This window comes from Carlito syrichta, unplaced genomic scaffold (assembly GCF_000164805.1).
Source record: "Carlito syrichta isolate Samal-C Ts95f unplaced genomic scaffold, Tarsius_syrichta-2.0.1 Scaffold308821, whole genome shotgun sequence".
Taxonomy (NCBI): domain Eukaryota; kingdom Metazoa; phylum Chordata; class Mammalia; order Primates; family Tarsiidae; genus Carlito; species Carlito syrichta.
Genome location: NW_007252917.1, coordinates 534,538 through 558,741, shown reverse-complemented (window position 1 = coordinate 558,741; position 24,204 = coordinate 534,538). Strand labels below are relative to the sequence as shown.

At 43.1% G+C, this 24,204-nt stretch overlaps 1 protein-coding gene across 1 annotated transcript in view; it reads left to right on the top strand.

Moving 5' to 3' along the window:
• Nucleotides 1-24,204, top strand: part of ARHGEF26 (Rho guanine nucleotide exchange factor 26) — a 153,165-nt gene that overhangs the window by 117,688 nt on the left and 11,273 nt on the right. The window contains exon 12 of the mRNA XM_008065955.2: nt 14,468-14,677. Coding sequence (XP_008064146.1) covers nt 14,468-14,677 — 210 coding nt within the window. The remainder of the gene's footprint in view (nt 1-14,467; nt 14,678-24,204) is intronic.

Sequence of the window (24,204 nt, the reverse complement as noted above, 5' to 3'; positions counted from 1 at the left end):
TGGTTCCGTAAATATTGTGTGAATTGACATAGCTTGAGCTCTGTGGCATCTTACAAGTCCTCAGATTTTATGAAAAAGAATTTTCTATAATAGAGAACTACCAGGTTATTATCATAAGGTCAGGGACTTAAGTGAGGACTTGGATTTCCCCAAGTACTTTGAATACCCAGTGTGTCTTAAAGCTGTGCAGCCTCCCTGAAACGGGCCATGGCATGGTTGGTCTCATTTTTGAGTTTTTCCTTGAAAATGTTCTTTTCCATTATAGAAAGATGAAGTCAACTGACAATATCTGTCTTCCTCAGAAGAAGAAACTCTCCTTCCTTGGGAAATTTACTTTAAATCTTGGATAAAGAAGGGCAGTAAGACTGATTCAAAGCTCTCTTATTTCTGGAACATAAAACTTGTTTATTTCTAAACATTGCGGTGTTTTGTTCAAAATTCAAGATGGTGAGATGAGAAGGAAGATAAATTCCTTCTGTTTTGTTTTGTTTTTTTCTCCCACTGCCCCATGTGCTCTTGTTCTCTGACACCATGAGGCATTGTTTTATTCGAGTCTATAAGGAGAGTTGATATTGGCATTCAGTGCTGAAAGTTGCCCCTACTGAGAAGCATAGTATATCAATACCTAGAGTCAAATCCTGTGGACAAATTACCTTTAATCTATCAGAGCCTCAGTGTTCTATCTGTAAAGTGGGGATAGTAATGCCATCTTTGTCATGGAGTTTCTGTGAGAATTAAATGAAGTAATACACAGAAAGTCATTACCACAGTGAATATGAATAGTCCCTGCTAAGTGACTGATATATGCTGACTCACAGTAATATTATTTTTAGTATTGTGTTCCTCTTTCAAAATATTTTACCATCAACCATATTATTGCCCCTTTGCCTCTATAAATGTTTTTTTTTAAATGGCTTACATAAAGAAGGACAAAATTATGAACTTTACAGCAATTTGAATGGACTTAGAGACTATAATACTGAGTGATGTATCACAGAAACAAAGAACTGAATATCACATGTTCCCACTCATGAGCGGACCTTGATCAATTATCATAATACTACAAGAAAAGGTTTGGCAGTAGTGGGAAACTGCTGGGGGTGGGTGTGGGGCAGGATTGGCAGTAGTGGGATTCTGCTGGGAGAGAGAGGGTACCTGCATAATGAACATTTGTATACCTAATCCTGAATTGTGCTCCACATCTTTAAAATTAAAAATTAAAAAAAAAAATAAAAGAAAGGCAAAATAAGACCAAAATTTACTCAATGTCTAATGGGTTAGTAGAGAGAGCAAGTGACTAATTTTGCTTTTCATTTCCTGTTACATTGCATAATACTGAATACTTGGTACAACTGAAACATTTCTATCAAATAATAAAATTCAACTCTGAATTTTAAAAAAATGGCTTAAAACCTAGGCCAGGTGCGATGGCACATGCCTATAATCCCAATACTTTGGGAGGCCGAGACAGGAAGATTGCTTGAGCCCAAGTGTTTGAGACTAGCCTAGGCAACGTAGTGGGACCGCATCTTTATAATTATAATAATAATAGCAGCCGACGTGGTAGTGCACGCCTGTAGTCCTAACTACTGAAGAGGCTAAGACAGAAGGATCACCTGAGCCCAGGAGGTTAATGCTGCTGTGAGTCATGATCGTGCTACTACACGCCAGTCTGGATAACAAGAGACCTCGACTCAAAATATTAACAAATAAAAATTATTAAAAAAATAAAACCTTTATGCCACTGTGACATAGCTGAAGGTTGTGGCACACTCTGGGACCAAACCCGATGTGTGACCTCCAGAATAAGAACAGTTTAGGAATACATACCTTTAATTCATTGCCTTCCCTCCCCATCAAACTCTTATCAGTCAGTGAGTGAGGAATAGCTAGTGACCTACTTTTCTCTTATACATTGGTGTGAATCGTGTGTACACTTTTGTAGCAGGGATTTTCTTGCAGTATCCTCACAACTGATTAGGAGACATTATAACATTTTGGCGGGAAAAAGTAAATTAAGTAATATATTTCTCCTTTTGACTGATGTAAGTCGGTGGTGATACTCCTGAATTAGAGTGTGGGGTTGCTCTGAAATCTGAGGAAACCTTGTTACCCATGTAAGAAGCTACCCGCCTACCTGTTCTTCAGAGCTTGCTTAGTTCTGGCTCTCCCAGAGAGAAAACTTCAGTGAGGTGCTGACAGTCTCTCAGAAACGCTCACTCCTGGATGGTGGGTCCAGGGCATCCCATGGGCAGCCACAGAGGAGCTGGGCTGAGGAATCTGGCCATCCATGGGATGGGGCTTCCTGGGGCTTCTGTGGGTCACTGGCCACCTTTTTCTGATGCCAGTGAATCACAAGAGATCCTTATCTCTACTATTTGTTATAATATTGACAATGAAATAGGACACGTATGGCATGCTTGTTAGTGTTCAAAATTATTTGGAGGAACTGAGCAAGTGTAAGCCTTTGAAATCAGCTTCTGGATCAAATATTGTACCTTGTTTTGCAGGTCAGAGCGCTTGCCAAGTATAAATTTCGTGACATGGGTATCTAGCTCTAATTATCTTTAGTTCACTTGTGCATTTGCAAAGTACGTATAATTATCAGGCTTTTAACAACATATCAGGCAACTTGGATGGTGTTCTGTTAGGAAAGTAACAAATAGCTAACGTTTACTGAGTATTTACTGTAAGCTAAGCATGATTCTAAAAGCTTTATACACTACCATGTAATAAACATATCTCATTTAATTCCTCACAACAATCCAGTGAGGTTGGTAGTATTATTCCCACTCTTTAGTTGAGAAAACTGAGGGACAGAAAGGATCAGTAACTGGCTCAAGTTCACAAAGTATTCAAATTGGGTTTCTTACCAGACATTCCGAGTCAAGTCTATACTCTTACCTGCTAAGCTGTTCATCATTCCTTTAAAATTGTATATTATTACACTAAAATCTTGTTAGTATAATTCTTTTTTTTTTTTTTTTTGAGTTAGACTCTCGTTCTGTCACCCAGGCTGGAGTGCAGTGTCACACTCACAGCCACCCCAGCGTCAACCTGCTGGGCCCTGGGGATCCTTCCGCCTCACCTTCCAAGTAGCTGCAACTACAAGCATGCACTACCATGCCTGGCTAATTTTTTGATTTATTGTAGAGATGGGTGTCTCACCAAGTTGCTCGGGCTGGTCTCGAACCTCTGAGCTCAGGCAGTCCTCTCACCTCGGCTCCTAAAGTGCTGGGATTTCGGGCTGAGCCACCGAGCCCCACCTTGTTAACATAATTCTAAAACCAAGTTTTCAAATAGAAATCAACCCCAGTCAACAGGTGAACAAGTGTTTCAGCCCCTTAACTTGAAATACATGTCAACACAGTCCAACGTCCTCCTTCCCAGCAAAGTTTGACTAGAGTATGTCTGATCCATTTAAGTACATGGTCAAGTGTGAAGATTTAGAAATCATGGCTGAGGCGGAAGGATCGCCGGAGCCCAGCAGGTCGAGGCTGCGATGGCCGGGAGCGGCCACTGCACTTCAGTCTGGGCGACAGAGTGAGACTCCAACTCAAAAAAAAAAAAAGAAAGAAATCATGGTTTTAGAAGGAGAAGGGAAACAAGCTGAAATCTGCAGAGGAAGAGTTCTCATACGTAGCTTGGAGTAGAGTAGGAAGGATTTCATTTGAGGCCATAAAACCCCATGGACTCCTGTGTGTCATCACTCCTGGGACAATGTCACAGCCATGAAATCCCGAGAAGGATGTCGTGCAAGATGGTCTAAGAGAGGAACTTGGAGACTGGCCTCAAAGAAGGCTGACTTAGGAAGGCATTGGAAGAAGACAGAGTTTCAGAATGTTGCAGTTGCTCAGTGTCTTCAAATTCTGTCCACACACTAAGAGGAATAATGGCGGAATCCAGGCTGTTGGACTTGGGGATTGATGGGCCGTGGTGACCTTGGGCGCCATTTCAATTGCATGTAAGCACAAGGGTCTGAGAAGATTCAGGCAGCTGCTAGCTCAGGAGACATTTGTCTTGGCAAAAGCAAGTTCCAGTAAAGGGTTTTCCAGGACAGAGAAACTGTGTGAATGTTTTAAGCAGAGCCTATGGAAAGGGAACTGTTGAATAGGTGAAAAACAAACAACATTATTTTGAATATAAATGCCATAAATCATTATGTTTTATTTTGGATACATCCCTTTATTTTTCTTCTCTTTTTTGCTCCTTTTCTTTCTTTCTTTCTTTCTTTCTTTCTTTCTTTCTTTCTTTCTTTCTTTCTTTCTTTCTTTCTTTCTTTCTTTCTTTCTTTTTCTTCCTTTAGAGATCGGATCTCACTCTGTCATGCAGGCTAGAGTGCAGTAGTGAAGTTAGAGCTACTACAGCCTCTAACTCCCAGGCTCAAGTCACCCTCTCGCCTCAGCCCCCAAGTTGCTGGGATTGTAGGCACTCATAACCATGCCCAGCTAATTTACCTATTTTTTGTAGAGACAGGTGCATGATAAACAGGGACAGGATGCCCGGCTCAGTGGCTCAGCCTGTAATCCCGTGCTTTGGGAGGCTGAGGTGAGTGGATTGCCAGAGCCCGCGGGTTTGAGACCTGCCTGGGCAACTTGGGGAGACCTCATCTCTACAATAAATCAAAAAATTATCCAGGCGTGGTAGCGCGTGCCTGTAGTTCCAGCTACTTGGAAGGCTGAGATGGAAGGATCGCCGGAGCCCAGCAGGTTGAGGCTGCGGTGGCCGGGAGAGGCCACTGCATTCTAATCTAGGTGACAGTGAGACTCCAACTCAAAAAACCCCACAAAAACTCTCAAACACCCTGGCATTGTTCTGGAACTCTCTTTCATGGCCCAAATCTATGTTGCCCAGGCTGGTCTTGAATTCCTGGTCTCAAGCAATCCTCTAGCTTCAGCCTCCCAAAGTGCTGGGCTTCAGCCTCCCAAAGTGCTGGGATTATAGGCATGAGCCACCACATCCAGCTTGGATAAATCTCTGCAGCATCTTTCTTTTAAGTTTAACTCTCACAAAAGGAAGAATTTAAAGTGCTGCTTGGGTTTCCATCTATCAGATGTGGGCCACGAAAGAGAGTTCCAGAACAATGCCAGAGTGTATGGGAGATTTATAGCTAGAGCTGTGAGAAGTGGGCTGTGGGAAAGCTGGCTTATGCAATCGAACCCTCCTCCTTGCCTTCCCATCATCATCCTTGCTTTCACTCTTCTGGGTCCATCTTCGTTAACTGACCTATGATAAGTTTATGCCCAGCAGGAAGACCTGCCCTGTCCCCCACCTCTTCTTCACAACTCTTCCATACCCTGGTTTAAGAGGCGAGAATGGGATCTCAACTTTTTTAGTTTTCCAGCTGTTTCCCCAAATGTCCCACTTTTTTATTGACTAACCTATCAATTAATCAAGGCTTGAAATGTCACTTCTGTAATCTGAGCCCCCATATGTGTCTGTGTCAACTTGTGAGCACACTGTTTTATTTCACTTATCTGTGTGTCAACTTGTGCCCAGTGCCCAACTTGGAATTACTACAGCTTTATTGTATAGTTTTATATGTCATAGAGCTAGTTCGTTCTATCTTTTTTTCACCATCTTTCTGGATGTTGCGTGTTTATTTTTCCATATGTTTTAGAACCAGCTTGACTATTTGCCCTCCCTGCCAGCTCCCAAAAACCCTGCTTGTGTTTTCCTTGGGATTGTATTAAAATTACATATTACTTTAGGAAAAATGTATGCCTTTATAATATCAAGATTTTCTACCCATGAATTCAGACCATTCAAAAGTATTGGAAGGCTGTCTTTATATGGAAGAAACTTACCAAGTTTTATCTTAAATATTTTATGTGTTTGTGACTATTACAAATAAAACAATATCTTCATTATTTTTTCTAATATATATGAAAGCTTTTTTAAAAAACAAACTACTAGCCAGGCTCGGTGGCTCAGCCTGTAATCCCACGCCTTGGGAGGCCGAGGTGAGTAAATTGCCTGAGCCCGCGGGTTCGAGACCCACCTGGGCAACTTGGCGAGACCTCATCTCTACAATAAATCAAAAATTAGCCGGGCGTGGTAGCGCCCACTTGTAGTTCCAGCTACTCGGAAGGCTGAGGCAGAAGGATTGCTGGAGCCCAGCAGGTCAAGGCTGTGGTAGCCGGGAGCAGCCACTGCACTCTAGTCTGGATGACTGAGTGAGACTCCAACTCAAAAAAAAAAAACAAAAAAAAAACTATCAAATTCACACACACTGTAGTTTATTTTCAGTCAGTGATGTCATCTACAGTGTTAGTGGGCAGATAAGACATTTCATTACCTAACAGTCACTTCAACTGTGTCCTTACACATACACAGACATTTAGAGTGGTGATAATATTCACATCTGTGCCTTTTTGTATTATTTTTTTTTTTTTTGAGTCAGGGTCTCACTCGGGCTGGAGTAGGTCTCACCACAGCCTTGGCCTCCTGGGCTCAGGCTCTCCTTCCACCTCAGCATCTGAGTAGCTGAGACTACGGGTGCTGTGCGCACCACCACTCCTGGCTAATTGTTTTGATTTTTTATAGAGACGAGGTTTTGCTAGGTTGCCCAGGCTGATTTTGAACTCCTGGGCTCCAGTGGTTCTCTCACCTTGGCCTCGCAAAGTGTTAGGATTACAGGCAGGAGCCACCGTGCTTAGCCCATTTTTTATTTTTTAATTTTTATATTTTACTTTTACCTGTGAAATAGTTCAACTGTGCAGAAAAGTACTGAACACTCACATAGCTACCATCTAAATCTGACAGGTACTTTTTGCCATATTCATGTCAGATTCCTCCTTTGTAAAAAATCTCCAAAAGATGTGCAATAACCACAGATTACTCAAGGTCTCTCTCTACTCTGTCCTTCTTCCTCCTCTTTGCCAGAGTCACAGCTGTGTTGAAGTTGCTGTCTGTTATCCTGTGCTCATGACTGTGTGTACATAATGTATGTATTTTGGTATTTTAAAATGTATACACAGAACAATTTTAAAAAGCAATGTACCGGGCATGGCAGTTCATGCCTGTAAACCCCAGCACGTTGGGAGACTGAGGCAGAAGGATTGCTTGAGTCCAGGAGTTCAAGACCAGCCTGGGCAACATACTGAGATCTTGTCTCTACAAAAACTAAAAAAAAATTTAGCAAGGCGTGTTGGCGTGTGCCTGTACTCCCAGCTATTGGGGAGGCTGAGGCAGACAGATCTCCTGAGCCCAGGAGATCAAGGCTGTGTTGAACTGTGATCATGGCACTGCACACCAACCTGGGTGACAGAGTGAGAGCCTGACTCAAAAAAAAGTATGTATGTTATATGCAGTCTTAATTGTTTTCTTGATTTGAAAGCAATAAATGTATGCTCAATATGAAAAACTCTAACCTTTATAGAAATTATGGTGCAGAGAGTTAAAAGGGCTTCATCATAATGTCCTTAAGAAAGCTACTCTTGCCAGTGAGATATGTCATTTTTCTACCCATGCTGTGATGTTGCATGTAGTAGCATCAAACCCCGAGGTGCTTAATGAAGAGTGCCTTCCAGAGGGAAAAACAATTAAAATGCCGGTTTACCATCATATCCTGTTCACTATTAGTAGCTCTTTATTTTGTTTTAAAAAATAGAAAGCTCAACAGAGGTTACTGGGATTTAAGTGGGATTCCACAGGGAGGCCCAGCGGTGTCTGCTCTGAGAGCTGCAGCCTTCCCTAGATATGATTTGATGACTGCACCTTATGGGAGCCCCTGCCTGCACAGGCAGATGGCCTTGATGAGCAGCTGGTGAACTTAGAGCACATCTAGGACAATCAGAGGAAGTCTCCATGTAAACTTCTCCATGCAGGGCAAGGTGGTTTTTCCATTTGACTTTTTCTGAGCAGTTTAACTTCCTAATGACATGATCCAAGTTGTTTCAGAGACCGTGTCAACTATAAGTTTGTTAAATGGTAGAGACAAACATGGGGAAGTCTGATTAGTGTCAACTTCCCTCAGGAAAGGGGTTTCTTTCCCAGCCCCATGCAGCCCGCTTTGTACTTATTGGACGTGAGTGAGGACGCAGAGGAGGGAACTGGCTGAAAGTTGCTGCCTCTGGATGCAATTTTTTCTCCTCCTCTGCTTAAGCACTTATTTTGATACAGAGTTATTCTTCTCTGTAAGAATGAGAGAGGGTCGGTGCTGGCTGACGTTAGAATGAATTTCATTCAATATGTCAGTGTTCAGAGAGGGCGACATACTTATGATCATTTTGAGTCTTCTTGAGATTATGTGACTGTGTATATGTATGAGAGAGAACACTCGAGAGCTAGCAAGAGTGGGTGACTTTTCGGTTTTTGTTCCATATTAAAGTTATTCTTATTTATTTATCTTTTTCAGTTTTTTTTGTTTTTTTTTTTGATCCTGGGTCTCACTCTGTTGCCCAGGTTGGAGGACAGTGGCACTGTCACAGCTCACTGCCACCTTGACCTCCTGGGCTTAGGCGATCCTTCCGCCTCAGCATTGAGTAGCTGGGACTGTAAGCACCTACCACCATGCCCAGATAATTTGTGTGTGTGTGTGTGTGTGTGTGTGTGTGTGTGTGTGTGTGTGTGTGTGTGTAGATGAGGTCTTGTTATATTGCCTAGGCTCGTCTCAAACTCCTGGGCTCAAGCAATCTTCCTGCCTCGGCCTCCCAAAGGGCTGTGATTACAGGAATGAGTCACTGTGCTTGGCAGTCTTCAATTTTTGTTCCAATGGGTTTGAATGGTACCTGGCAAGGATAAGTCAACTTGCTTCACTACTGTTAAATGAATTAAGTTTCCTTTAATATTAAATTCACTAAAAGAGTGGCGAAGAAGTTGTATACATCTACATTATTTATTACATAATGCAGAAATATTTTACTGGCCTATATAAAATAATGATATTGGATGATTAAAAATAATTCACTTAAAAAACAAACAGGCCAACATGTTTCCTACATCGTATTTTGGATCCAGAAGTCCAAACAGTGGCAAAGTTCCCTGTTCAGGGCCATATTCAATGACGCAGCTGTGCAGTTCTGTGGAAATGGATGCTTAAGGTGGAATCTACACAGTTAACAGCAGGTCAGCTGCAGTTGATCACCCAAACTGGACATTCTAGAGGATGGCAGGCATCAACAAAGTCAAATGGCCATCCTGGCTCTTAGTCAATAGCTTGGAATTTCTCATCACTTAAGAGAATAATTAATAAACATTTTTTAAAAATTGGCCAAGTGTGATAACTCACACCTGTAATTGTAGAACTTTGGGAGGCCAAGGCAAAGTGATCACCTGAGTCCAGGAGATTGAGGCTGCAGTGAACCATGATCATGCCACTGCCCTCCTACCTAGGTGACAGAGTGAGACCCCCCAAAGTCAAAATAAATAAATAAAATAACAGAATTTATTCCCCAAAGCCAGGATTCAAAGCATCGATGAAACATACTAACTGGTATTGTTTGTATTTAGGCAGACAACACCCACTTGTATTTAGGGGAAAATGTGAAACTCTGAAAATTAAAAGAAGAAAAAAAAGTCTTAACTGGTTTATTCATATTAGCTAAATTCATTTACTATGAACTCTTGGTCTTGAATTCTTTTGGGGACAACTTAACGTGAAACTCCTTTATGTTGAAGACTTTTTGGAACTTGAGTCATCTTGGATGATGACTTTGTAGCATTTACATTTCTTTGACTTTTATTTCTTGGGAAATACTGGCAATACCCATGAACACGTCATTGTTTAAGGCCCTACCCAACTCCCCACATTCACATTGTTAGGTTGCTTCAGTTTCTCTGTCTGAAACAGAATTTTTTTTGAGATAGGGTCTCACTATGTCATCCAGGCTGAAGTGCAGTGGCATGACACCAATGACTTCTTGGACTCATGTGATTCTCCCATCTTAGGCTCCCAAGCAGCTGGAACTACAGGTGCACACCACTACACCTAATTTTTCTTTTTTTTTTTTTCTTCTGTAGAGATGAGGTCTCACTATCTTGCCCAGACTGGTCTCAAACTCCCAGGCTCAAGCAATCTTCCCGCCTCAACCTCCCAGAGTGCTAGGATTACAGGTGTGAGCTAAGGCACCCAGCTCAGAATTATTTTTAACTGAAAACAGGTGCCTTCTACTCACAGGTCATTCTTTAAACTTGTGAATTGGAAGAAAAGAGTAACCAGAAGGTGCAGAAGAGGACGGTAACAAGGAAGCCCCAGTTAATCTTCTTTTCCTCTTGATTTTGAGGTTGTTGAGGTTTTGCTTTTGTTTGATGGTGTTTTGTTTTGGTTTTCAGTTTTCATTCTGTGTCCTGGGTTGTTAAATGCATGTCTGTGATAGTATCTGTACATTATAAACCTTTCCTGCTCTGCTAAAAATTGACTACTTTGTTTCTAGTAAACATAGTCCTTGAAAAATATAGCCATATTTATTTGCAAAGTGTTTTGTCCTGCTTCCTCCTTTTATAAACATCGTGTGCACTTTGATAAGCCTTATTTGGGATGGGAAAAAATATGTTATGTATCCTAAGTGTGAATGTGCTGTTCTGTAGGCAGTTATCTCAGGAGAGCTTTGGGGATAATCTTGCTGTGTGAACTTTGAATTAATATAGATTTTACTACCCTAGAAACAAGCTTGATCAAAGACAGTGCTTTGCTTTTATAGATGATAACTGTGTCTACTGTTTTTTCAAGGGAGAGGTGTCAAGCTAAATTTTAGGAAAGATTATAAAGTATTACAAGGAGGATTACAAAGGAGTGGTTGACAGGCAGATGTCCACCACTGAATAAAAGAAATTCCAAGAAATCTTGAGCAAAAAGGCCTGTTCTAAAATTCCTTGTCTACTTGAAGGATTTTTCTCTTCTCTTAGCTCTCTTGACTCCCTTCTTTTTCATTTATTATTAAATACGGTAATTATTCCATTTTCCTAAGGTAATTATTTCCATTTTTTCTAGTGTATACTATAATTTTTTGCATATTAGGTTGAATGTGGTGAATCACACCTTTAATCCTAGCACTTTGGTAGGCTGAGGCAGGAGGAATGGATTGCTTGAGGCCAGGGTTTCAAGACCAGCCTGGGCAACAGAGTGAGACCTCATCTCAACAAATAATAAAGATAAAAATGATTAGCTGGGCGTGGCGACACATATCTGTAGTCCCAGCTACTCTGGAGGCTTAGGGAGGAAGATCACTTGAGCCCAGGAGTTGGATGCTGTGGTGAGCTGTGATTGCATCATTGCATCCCAGCCTGGTTGACAGCGAGGCCCTGTCTGTAAAAAATAAATACAAATAAAAAAGGATATATTACATATTCATCCACTTATGTAACAATTATTTATTGAGCTCTCTCACATTCAGCTTTAAGGGTACAGATGCAGAATTCGGGGTTGTATTTAACCAGGTATGGGATTTGCCAGGCAGGCCCAGCTAGAAGTGATTATAACCAGGTGCCAAAAAATCCAAGCTGGGTAATCCAGTATGCATGAATGAGCGAATGGGAGGAATTTAAGGACAGCGGAAAAGGTTGGGAGAGTCTGTGGGTTGTAGGAACTGGTAGGGTAAAAAACTATTGGGGCCGGGCATGGTGGCTCATGCCTGTAATCCCAGCACTTCGAGAGGCTGAGGCAGGAGAACTGCTTGAGTCCAGGAGTTTGAGACCTGCCTGGGCAACATAGTAAGACCCTGTCTCTAATTTTTTTAAATAAAAAATTAAAATAAAGCCGGGCTTGGTGGCTCAGCCTGTAATCCCGCGCCTTTGGGAGGCCAAGGTGAGTGGATTGCCTGAGCCCACGGGTTCGAGACCCGCCTGGGCAAGCGAGACCTCATCTCTATGATAAATCCAAAAATTAGCCGGGCGTGGTAGTGCGCGCCTGTAGTTCCAGCTACTTGGAAAGCTGAGGTGGAAGGATCGCCGGAGCCCAGCAAGTTGAGGCTGCGGTGGCCGGGAGCAACCACTGCACTCCAGTCTGGGCGACAGAGTGAAACTCCAACTCAAAAAAAAAAAAAATTTAAAATTAAAATAATAATAGTCGTGTTGAAGATTAGAGGAGGTGATTTGGAGAGACACCACTTGCTGGTTAGAGAGGGATGTGTTGAGACTGGGTTTACAGAGAGATTGTAATTGTGATGGTGATGACAAGGTCTAAGATATGACTGTGGATGGGTGGCCGAGAACAAAATCATTGGAGAAGATGTCACAGAACTGAGGGTACAGGATAATGAAAAGGTCCTCTACTTGGAAACTCAAGAAAGAAGTAGTGATGTAGTGGTGGGGATTTGATGTAAATGACCCAAAGCATTAGTGTGTATGTGTATGGGTATTTTGGAGGGCAGCACCCCTTGTAGTACAGGCTTCCCCACTAGGTAAGTGTTCTAGGAACTCATCGGCATCAGTGTACCTGTTGGCATTGTTGTGAGTGACTGAGTTCGGCTTCCTTGAATTTTTTTTTTTTTTTTTGAGATTCTTTCAATGCATTTTCCCATTTCATGATGGGTGATTTACAAGCACACCTGCCCACACTGCGCTGAGGGTTCGGCAGTTTTTGACCCCAAAATGGCATGAACCTGTGCCTCACCCTCTTACTTACCCCATCTCACCCTGAATGGCTGTTTTTTGTTTTTCTGGATGAAAAAAGTCCTCAAAGGGAAACATGTTGCCTATGTGGAAGAGGTGAAACAAAAAACAACAAGAAACACTCAAAGGCATCAAAATTGATGAATCCAAAAACTGTTTTGAACAGTGGAAAAAGCATCTCAATAGGTGTACAGCATCAGATGGAGAGTACTTTGAAGGTGACTGAAGTTGAAACATATCAGAGTCAATATACAATTTTTTATAAATAAATTCTGGATTTGGGGGGGCCCATATATATATGAAATCGCATTGGCAGGGATAGTGAGCTCACAACTAAACTCATAAGAGAGGTTCAGGAGAGATCCAGCGGTCTGTAGATGACTCTGGTTATGAGATAGAGACTGATGGCGTGAGCTGCAAAACAGGAGACTGCTTGGGAGGTGGAAGTGATTGTTATCCAGAAGCGGGAATGAAAAGCCAGCAGGTAGAGGGACTTGGGATGCAGTGTCCTTTAGGGAAAGCCAAGTTTCTGTTAAGACAAGGAAGTGAAGAGAGAGTTCAGAGAAGAGGCTGAGCATTTAGGAGATTTTGCTGGATTCCCTAAATGAAGTGCCTTCCCAGAGGGCACAGTGGAAAAGGGCCAGTGAGGAGCTGAAGGAGGCTGGGCTGGGTTGGGCATGTTCACAGTGCCGTGGGGAGGGGAGTCCAGGGGAAGGAAGGACACAGAGGTCCTGGCAGAAACAGGGATAGAGAGCATGGTGGGGTTAGTCCTAGTGGCTCTGAAACAGGACTTAAGTGTGGGAAGGAAGGATGGGTTGGGCATCTTGACAGAAGCAAGCAGACCTCTGGGGCTCTTCTTCCCTGCCATGCGAGACCCTTCAGAGGTGGGGGGTTGGGGAGGTGAGGCCTCATTACCCATGGGTAGGTTTGGGGCTCCCTCTTCATCCTGTGGATTGAGGCGAGGAAGCTGGGGATGGGTACCTGCTGGGACGTTAGCAGGGTGTATGCATGTGTCAGTTGGTATAACAGGCCTACTGGTGCAGTGCTCATGCCTGTAATTCCAGCACTTTGGGAGGCTGAGGCAAGAGGATTTCTTGAGCCTAGGAGTTTGAGGCCCGACTGGGCAACATAGCAAGACCTTGTCTCTACAAAAAAAAAAAAAGAAAGAAAGAAAAAATTAGCTGGGCGTGGTGACATGCACCTGTAGTCCCAGAAGGTCAAAACTGCAGTGAACTGTGATCGTGCCACTGCATTCCAGACTGGGTGACAGTGTGAGACTCAGACTCAAAAAACAAAAACAAAATTGTTATAACAATTCTAGGATGATGTCAAATTAGACCTAGAGGGTTTTATACATATATATATGTATATGTATTGCTATTATACTTGAGTTGCAATTTAGTATGTTACATTTATAAAGATAGTAGTTAGGAGCTGGGTGCAGTGGCTCATGCCTGTAATCTCAGCATTTTGGGAGGCCAAGGCAGGAGGATCGCTTGAGACCAGGATTTCAGGATCAGCCTAGGCAACACAATGAGCTCTCATCTCTACAGAAAATAGAAAAATTAGCCAGGTGTGGTAGTGTGTGCCTGTGGTCCCAGCTACTTGAGAGGCTGAGGCAGGAGGATTGCTTGAGTCCAGAAGTTTGAGGCTACAGTAAGCTGTGAACATGGGGCCTGGACAACAGACTGAAATCCTGTCTCAAAAAAAAAAAAAAAGGAATTAGATTTAATTGGGGTGGGGGTTTACATTGATTCATAATCAGTATGTATAATTCAGACTCCATATATTAAAATAAGTCATTCTCTTTCTCTCCTTCCTGTCTGCCACCTTCTGCCAAAATGTGACTTGAAAACTGACAGTTACAGTCTTACCCACTGGATAACTGACATGTTTTTCTTCCTTTTCTTTATAGTGAAGAAAGTTACAACGTCAATGATTACTCTTTAAGAGATCAACTATTGGTGGAATCTTGCGACAATGAAGAGCTTAATTCTTCTCCAGGGAAGAACAGTTCCACAATGCTTTACTCAAGACAGAGCTCTGCCAGTCACCTCTTCACTCTGACGGTCCTTAGCAACCACGCGAATGAGAAGGTGGAGATGCTACTGGGTGCTGAAACACAGTAAGTTTGCCTGGGAAAAGGTTCAGAATATATGATATCTCTCTCCCCTACCTCACTGCCCTTGGTCTACAGACTCCCTAGCAACAATAGCTATTCTTGGGTTTGGCTGAGCACCTACTATGTGCCAGGCACTACGACTAGATGCTCCCTACAGCTGTTGTTCTTTCCATTGTGATCCTTTCAATATCTCGTGAGATGGATGTTATATTATTTTTGTCCCTGTAAGTCCTGATAGATGCATTATGCTTTAAGTGATATGCTTTTTATCTTCATTTTAAGAATCATTTTATCTTTTTTCATTGATAAAAATACAGCACACCAGCCCTAGGGAATATGACTCAACTGGTAGTTTGAGTGTAGACCATAATTTTTTTAGATAATGGAATTGAAGTCACTAGTCAATCACTTGACTTCAACCGGAGAACAGAAAGCCCAGTGATTTCTGTCAAGAGTTACTCAGTTTAGGGAAATGTATTGATGAATTGTCTTTCCAATCTGGAGTTTATGCAGAGGCAAAGCAGGTATCTTGTTTTGGCCTGTGGTTTCACCAGCATTAGTGTGCAGTCAATCCTTATACTGGATGAGAGGACGGGCTAAATTTTCAAGTCCATCCTAGTGATTTTTTTGGTATAGTTAGCAATAGTTGACCAGTTTATTTATTTGAAAACTGGAAACCAGCTGGGTGCTGTGGCTCATGCCTGTAATCCTAGTGCTTTCAGAGGCTGAGATGGGAAGATCACTTGAGGACAGGTGTTCAAGACCAGCCTGGGTAACATAGTGAGACCCTGTGTCTACAAAGCGTGGAGACATTAGCTGGGCCTAGTGGCTTGGGAAGCTGAGGCAGGAGGGTTGCTGGAGCCCAGGAATGCGAGGTCACAGTGAGTTATGATGGTGCCACCACACTCCGACCTGGGTGATGGAGTGAGACTCCATCCTAAGGAAAGAAAGAAAACTGGAAGCTTTCTCTTACAGCAATTGTCAGGGACAGATGTTATGTTGGGCCAGTGGGGAGCAGTGGCGAGAAAGGAGAAGTTCCCCAATTCTTTGCCCTCTCAGTTCCTTCCTGTCTTCCCCTACCCACATCCACCAAGGTTCCCACATGGTGTGGTTAGAGTAGATCAACAGCTGGTGACTAACAACCCTAGGACAGTAGCAAGATCTTAGAGAAAGTGATGCCAAAGAGATATCTTCTCTTTTCAAGAGTGATCGTAACAGTGTTCTTGATCATTAAAGAAAATGTTAAAAAATAATAATGATTCAGTGATCCTTGAGAAAGTATGGCAAAGATGATTTTATTCAGGACCATCAAAACAGGTATAGGAACCTTGCAACAGGGTCTTGCAGTAGGAGAGATTAGACTCAATTCCTAATACAGCATGGGCAAAGGGTAACTTACAGCCAATCAGCAGTGTCAGGGGTCAGTGGGTAGAAAAGAAACATCAGGGGTTAGGATGACTCTGGGTAAACTGACCTAACAGGGTGCTACCTGAAGACAGGCTCAGATGCTCAGACATCAGCTGGGGGATGGTGGAGGATGAGGGCTGTGATCAGATTTCAAGGGAGATCAGATATGGAGGGTGGGGTTGGGTGTGGTGGCTCACACCTGTGATCCCAGCACTTTGGAGGCTGATTTGGGAGGATTGCTTAAGCCTAGGAGTTTGAAACCAGCCTGGAACTACAAAAAACTCGTTTCTACAAAAAAAAAAGTCAAAAAATTAGCTGGACTTGATAGTGTGCACTCCTAGTCCCAGCTACTCAGGAGGCTGAGGTAGAAGGATCACCTGAACCCAGGAAATCAAGGCTATGGTGAGCTGTGATCGTGCCACTGTACACCAGCCCAGGTGGCAGAGTGAAACTCCGATTCAAAAAAAAAAGAAGGAAAGAAAAGATGGTAAAAAGGTTAGGGGTGAGGGGTTCTTACTAAACTTACCTAATAGGGCTCTCTGCTAAAACTAGGTTTTGCAAAGCAGGGCACAGATGGACCTAGATTCAGAAGCCTGACTAAAGTTTAGCCAAGCAGAGCATCTTTGTCAAGAGACATAAGAAAAATGTGAAAATACAAGGCATCCACATAGTGTTGAATGATCATTTCATATCTTGTATGTTCCTAGAAGTGAAGCTTCAAAGACTGGAGTAAAACCAAGAAGGATAGGTTGATGTAAAGCTATAGGATATTCCAAACGAATTTGAACTTGAGAATTAACCAAAGGAAACTTCATCCTCATGTGTTTGTTTACAAAACAAATGCCATTATCTGAGGTCCCAGAGTTCTTCCACTGCCTACTGAGAAGCCCTGACAGCTATCCAAGCAAGCACCTCTGTGTCTGTGGCTGTGGGAGGACAGCGTGGGTGGGTGTGTGCTTGCTGGTCTGGGACGTAACCCAAGAGACACACCATGGCCAAGGGAAGGCAGCACTTGAACTCCAAAAGGGATTTAAACCCCTTGGTCAGTGAAGATAAACCTAGACTTCCTTTGTGTGGAGAGAGTTTCTTTTTTTTTGTTGGGATCTCATTCTGTCACCAGGCTGGAGTGCAGTGGCACAGTCACATCTCACCACAGCCTCGACCTCCCAGGCTCAGGCGGTCCTTCCCTCTCAGCCTCCCTGGTAGCTGGGACTATAAGCTTGTTGGTACAATGATTATTACTATTATTATTTTAGAGGCAAAGTCTCATTATGTTGCCTAGGCTGGTCTTGAACTTCTACACTCAAGCAATCCTCCCATCTCAGCCTCCCAGAGCGCTGGGATTACAGGCATGAACCACTGCACCTAGCCCAGAAATTTCTTTTGAAAACAGAATTTAATGTGTCTGAACTTTGGATTTTATATGACTTTAAGGATGAGAAAAACTGAACTACTTGGGAGATGAGTACTTTTCTGGGCATTTTAGAGAATTCTCAGAAACTAGAAGACCGCCCCTTACTCATCTAGTTAGGAATGGCGACAGTGTTGGTTTTGCCTTGTGTTTCCTTTTCTCTCTGTTTGTAAGGATTGTTTGTTTTTTATTCAGGCCTTGCCAGCATCTCAGCAGAGTTTTCCCTGACTGTCTCATTCATGATTTATGTAATCTCCCCACTTGGTTCTTAGGTGATTCCAAGACAGCAGGAAGCGAACCGACATGTCCAGCTCTTTTCACGCCAAGGCCAGATCCTTTCCCAGGACATTCTGTAGCAGTTGTTCTACTCTCTTTCCTTTCATTCTGCCATGGACTGAATGGTTGTTCATTTCCTCAGTCAGACATGTTCTCAGAATATTTCGTTATGTCACTAGTAAACCCATGGGTATGACTCATATTTGTAGCTCTTTAATTAATATCAAGAGAACATTCCAGAGGGGGCAGAGGGACAGAGGTCACCTTGGGTACAGAAGGAGTGACTCTCTTTTTCCTCACCCCTCCTCACCCCCACTCTTAATTACAGTTGAGAAGTAAATAAATGGACAAATGCTTACAAGACGTAAAATAGTATTGGCGTTGAAAGAAAATTGATTGCAGCTACAGATGTATTTTCCTTTTAAAAAATTGGCTGTTTCAAAATCTAGCAAATTTGTTACATGCCATGTTTGGAAACATGCAGGTCAGCTGTGGGCTACCTGTTTTTGAGCAGTCAGTTTTGATCTGTGTAGAATGTTGTTTGCTTCTAAGATTTGTGAAATATATTGAATGTATGCTTTGGGGGATTTTTTTCTCTTTTTGTTTTCTTTTTTTTTTTTTTGAGCTGGGGTGTCTGTCATCCAGGCTGGAGTGCAGTGGCATGATCACAACTCACTGCAGCCTCAACCTTCTAGGTTCAGGTGATCCTCCTCCTCATACTCCCAAGTAGCTAGGACTAGAGGCACATGCCATCATGCCTGGCTAATTTTTTAATTTTTTTGTATAAACAAGGTCTTGCTATGTTGTCTAGGCTAGGCTCAAGCAATCCTCCCATCTTGGCCTCCCAAAGTACTGGGATTATAGGTGCAAGCCACCATGCCCAGCCATATTTTTCTCTTTTATGTCTTATCTGTTGATGTGGCCCATTGGCAATCTAGTTTAGAGAATGAGGTTTTTATTACCATGCTGGTCTCAAGTAGTCACAGAACTTCAGGCCAGTCAAGTAGAGCCTTTAGCTACTTATTCCTTGACCTAGAAAATAATGAATTTCATACTTTAAATATTATCCTTCTTAGAAAAACTGATATCAACAGAGGCCACCTAGGGATACAAAAAAATGTAAAACCGGTAGTAGGAAGGGTGTAGTTATTTGGCACAAGGACAATTCAACTTCATAAGGCGATGAAATTGTGAAATAGATCAATGACTTTGATGACATCAGGAATACAGAAATGCTCACCAAAGGGACATGGGGCAAACACCCAGTGAGCATCCAAGGTATGCCAGGCACCGAGCCAGCTATAGAACATGAAGAAGGGACCCATGGTTGTTTCTAGAGAAGGCCAGAACATCAGAGTTGAAGGAAGCTTAAAAGTGAGACGATCAGACATCTCGGCTTCCCTTGAAACAATAGTTCAAGCTTACCTCTCTGTTATCTTGGTGAAATTATGAATAATATTCTCTTTGACTCTCAAAAGTTTCTTGGGTTTGTTGTTGTTGTTGTTGTTTGAGTTCGAGTGTCGCCCAGGCTGGAGTGCAGTGCCACGCTCACAGCCACCACAGCCTCGACTTGCTGGGTTCAGGTGATCCTTCCGCCTCAGCTTTCCAAGTAGCTGGAACTATAGGTGCGTGCTACCATGCTCAGCTTATTTTTTGATTTATTGTAGAGACAAGGTCTCACCAAGTTGCCCAGGCCGGTCTCGAACCCCTTTGCTTTAGACAGTCCTCTCTCCTCGGCCTCCCAAAGTGCTGGGATTACAGGCTTGAGCCACCACTCCTGGCAAAAGTTTCTTGTTTAGACAATAAATATGAGGGGGAACCCCCAAACCCCAGAATTATCTTTTGGAGGGCAGGCCCCTTGTAGATTCCCCCACTAGGTAAGTGCTCTAGGCATCAGTGTACCAGCTAGTGTTGTGAGAGTCTGCGTTCAGCTTCAATGCGTTTTTTTTGGAGATCCTTTCAGTGTGTTTGCTCATTTTGATGGGTGATTTACAAACTCACCTGCCCACACTGCACTGAGTGTTCAGCAGTTTTTGACCAAAAATGTCATGACCTCCATGCCCCACCCTCCCTATTTACCCAATCTTGCCTCAAGCGGCTTTTTTTGTTTCCCTGGATGAAAAAGTCCTGAAAGGGAAACATTTTGCCTTTGTGGAAGAGGTGAAACAAAAAAAAAGCAGAAGCATTAAAAGGCATAAAAATTGATGAGTTCAAAAACTGTTTTGAGCAGTGAAAAAAGCATCTTGATAGGTATATTATATCAAACGGAGAATGAATCGAAGGTGACTGAAGTTTAAACGTGTAAGAATAAATAGACAAATAAATTCTGGGTCTTCTTTGGTTTCCCCTGATGCAATGATTCTAATTTTATATAATTATAATACTATAAAATACCATATGTGATTATAAATATATACACATATTTATTTATATGTGTATGTATGTATGTATCATCTATAGTTCATCTCTTTTTTTCCCATGCAAAGTGAATCTCCAAAAAGGCAACGTGTTTTGCCTAAAGCCATACAGCAAATGAGTTATTGCCAAGCTGGACCCAGAACCTGGCCCTCTTGACAGATGAGCATGCTTTCTAGTAACAACTTTTAGTTGTCTTTTGTAGATGCTGTCAACCAATAGCTTGTTCCATCCCCTCCTTGGACACTCAGTTGAGCCTTGTTCTGGATTTGGAAAGGAAGGGAAACTCCAGGAAGTCAGTTGCTATAAAGTGTGAGAACCTGCTAAAAGAAAAGTCTGCAGACTCTAAAAGGAAACCGTTTGTGGAAACTCAGATAATAAATTGAGGGCATCATATGATTTGAAATATTTAATAATAAAATACAAAATAAATATTGCATCCCCAGAATTATTTGCCATGTAAAGCTTCCTTTTTTGTCCTTTTGCCTGTGTTTTTCCCACTTCCTGGAATGCCGTCTCCAGGCCTTCTGGGACTGCTAGATGTTTCACCTCGTAGGGCCATGTGGAGTTTTTCCTGTGCTAAGGAAACTGCTCAGTGCTGCTTGTAACAATCTCATCATTGAGAATTCTGAATGCTCAATGTGTGTGCCACCCCCGTGAGTTCGTTTTCCCCTTAATATTTTCTGTCTTTTTTTGTTTGTTTTTTGTTTTTGTTTTTGTTTTTTGAGTTGGAGTCTCACGCCGTCGCCCAGACAAGTGCAGTGGCATGCTCCCGGCCACCGCAGCCTCTACCTGCTGGGCTCCGGCGATCCTTCCGCCTCAGCCTTCCAAGTAGCTGGAACTACAGGCACACGCTACCACACCTGGCTAATTTTTTTCTTTTTAATTTATTGTAGAGATGAGGTCTCGCCAAGTTGCCCAGGCAGGTCTCGAACCCGCTGGCTCAGGCAATCCACTCACCTCACCCTCCCAAAGCACGGGATTACAGGCTGAGGCACCAAGTCCGGCTATGTATGTTTTCTGTCTTATCCACCCTCCACTGTGTTATTCCTGACTCTCAACCCACTCCTAAGCCCTTCCTTCCCTTTACAGAACCTCTCAAGTCAGTGGCCTTCATTTCTCCCTGTTAATTAATTCAGCACTTCCTGTCAAGTGCTGTTCAAGCACTGGGATGTGTCAGGGAACAAGACAGAGCCCAGATCCCTGCCCTTAGGCTTATCCAGGTGAGGAACCTCACAGGTGCTTCCTGGTCTCAAGAAGAGTGACTTTGGATGGAACTGAGCTTTTCCTGGTGTTAGTCCGTTTTGTGTAGCTGTAAAGAAATACCCGAGCCTGGGCAATCAATAAAGAAAAGAGGTTTATTTGGCTCAGGGTTCTGCAAGCTGTCCAGGAAGCATGGTGTCAGCATCCTCTCCTGGTGAGGCCTTAGGAAGCTTATAATCATGGCAGAAGGCAAAATGGTAGCAGGCTTGTCACAAAGGAAGAGTGGAAGCAAGCAAGAAAGAAGGAGGTGCCAGGCTCTTCTAAATAACCAGCTCTCCAGTAAACTCATAGAGTGTGAACATATTCATTACCACAAGACCGGCACCAAGACATTCTCGAGGGATCCACCCATGACCCAGATACCTCCTACTAGGCCCCACCTCCAACACTGGGGATCACATTTCAACATGAGATAGGAGAGACAAATACTCAGACTATATCAGCCAGTGTACCTGGGCAGGTGACCTGCAATGAGCTGGGACTGTGGGAAAGCATTTCTTCTTCTTCTTCTTTTTTTTGAGTTGGGGTCTCATTCTGTCACTCAGGCTGGAGTGCAGTGGTTCAATCACAGCTCACCACAACTTTACCCACCAGGGCTCAGGTGATCCTCCGGCCTCAGATTCTTGAGTAACTAACTCGACTACAACTGCACCACCATACCCAGCTGATTATTTTTGTAGAAACAAGATCTTACTCCATGGCCCAGGCTACTCTTCAACTCCTGGGCTCAAGCAATCCTCCTGCCTTGACCTCCTAAAGTGCTGAGATTACAGGTGTGAGCCACTGTTCCTGGCATCTTTTTGATCTAATTAAAAACAAAAGATCATTTGCAGTAGTGGTAAGTGCAGCGAAGACTGTCAAGCTGGCTGACGATGTGATCCAGAGAGACCGTTAAGTGTGGGTGGTTCAGGAAGACTTCTCTTAAGAGGGGACATTTGAACTGAGCCCTAGACCAGGCATGGTGGCTCATGCCTATAATCCCAGCACTTTGGGAGGCTGAGGTAAGAGAATTGCCTGGGCCCACAGGTTCGAGACCAGCTTGGGAAGCCTGGTGAGACCTCATCTCTACAATTAATTAAAAAATTAGCCGGGTGTGGTGGTGTGTGCCTGTAATTCCAGCTACTTGGAAGGCTGAGGTGGAAGGATCACCTGAGCCCAGCAGGTCGAGCCTGTAGTAGGCTGTAGTGGCTGTGAGTGTGCCAGTGTACTCCATCCAGCCTGGGCGACAGAGTGAGATTCCAACTCAAAAAAAAAAAAAAAAAAGAAAGAACTGAGCCCCGAGTGACAAGCAGGATTCTTCAACCCTTGGAAAAATGCAGAGCCAGAATGCTTCAGGCAAAGGAAGGGCAAAACTCCTGAGGAAACAAGTTTGGTGTTGTCACACTTGGCTGAAGCATGACCAGTGTGACTGGAGCACAATAAACCAAAAAGAAGATGGTGGTCAAAAGGCAGGGGCCAAGTTATCTCAGAGCAGAGCTATTTTGGTGCCCTCTGTGGATCATGTGTACATTATCCACCTGGTATGTGGAAAGCAGTTAAAAATTTGGCCGGGCGCTGTGGTTTACACCTGTAATCCCAGCACTTTGGGAGGCCGAAGCAGGAAGACCGCTTGAGCTCAGGAGTTTGAGACCAGCCTTGGCAACATAGTGAGACCCTGTCTCTACAAAAATAAAAAAATGAGACCATGCACAGTGGCTCACTCCTGTAATCTCAGCACTTTGGAAGGCCTGGGTGAGAGGATTGACAGAGCCCAGGTGTTTGAGAGTAGTCCGGGCAGCACGGTGAGACCTCGTCTCTACAATAAATAAAAAAATTAGCTGGGCATGGTGGGGCACACTTGTAGTCTCAATTACTTAGAAGGCAGAGGCAGAAGGATTGCCTGAACCCGGAGGTAGAGACTGCAGTAGTCATGATTATGCCACTGCACTCCAGTCTGAGCAACAGAGTAAGACTTCTACTCAAAAATAAAAATTAAAAAATACATAAAAACTTAAAAGTTAGTTGGGCATGGTGGTTCATGTCTGCAGTCCCAGCCACTCAGTAGGCTGAGGTGGAAGGATCACCTGAGCTCGAGAGATCGAAGCTGCAGGGAGGGAGCCATGATTATGATCATGCCACTGCACTCGAGCCTGAGTGACAGAGTGAGACCTCAACTCAAAAAAAAAAAACAATTAAAAAAAAACTTACAGTGTTTTGACATCTGTGAGGTCCCAAAGCATGTGATAATTTTGACAGTAATTCATTTTTATTGTATTTCTGAAAACACTTGGTCCACAATGGAATGGAAGGGTGGGGACTGACTTTCCATCACAGCTTTTATGAGCAGCACTGGGTTAGAACCTCCTTAAACCATAGCAGAAAGTTCCATGGATGACTGGAGCCCAGCTGTGGGGGTCCAGAGTTTCTAAGGAAAGAACAATTAGGAGTCCTGATGTTGGCTTTGATCATGGTGTATCAGAGGAGATAGAAATGCTACTTTTGGAGGCAAAAGCAGTGGGACCAGCTGATGGACTGGATGAGTTGGGGTAGAAGGAGTCAGGGATGCTTTCAGGTTTTGTCTTGAGCGGCTGGTGCCACACGTTATGTCATGTCTTAGCCATCTTCGGTGTGATTTCTTCTTCTGCCACCCTGATGAGGCCTCTCCATCACATGAGCAATCCAGTCTTTCTCTTTCTTTGCCTCCAGTATCATTTAATTGTGTTAACCATCCAACTCCCCCACAGGGGACACCTTCTTTTTTTTTTTTTTTTTTTTTTTT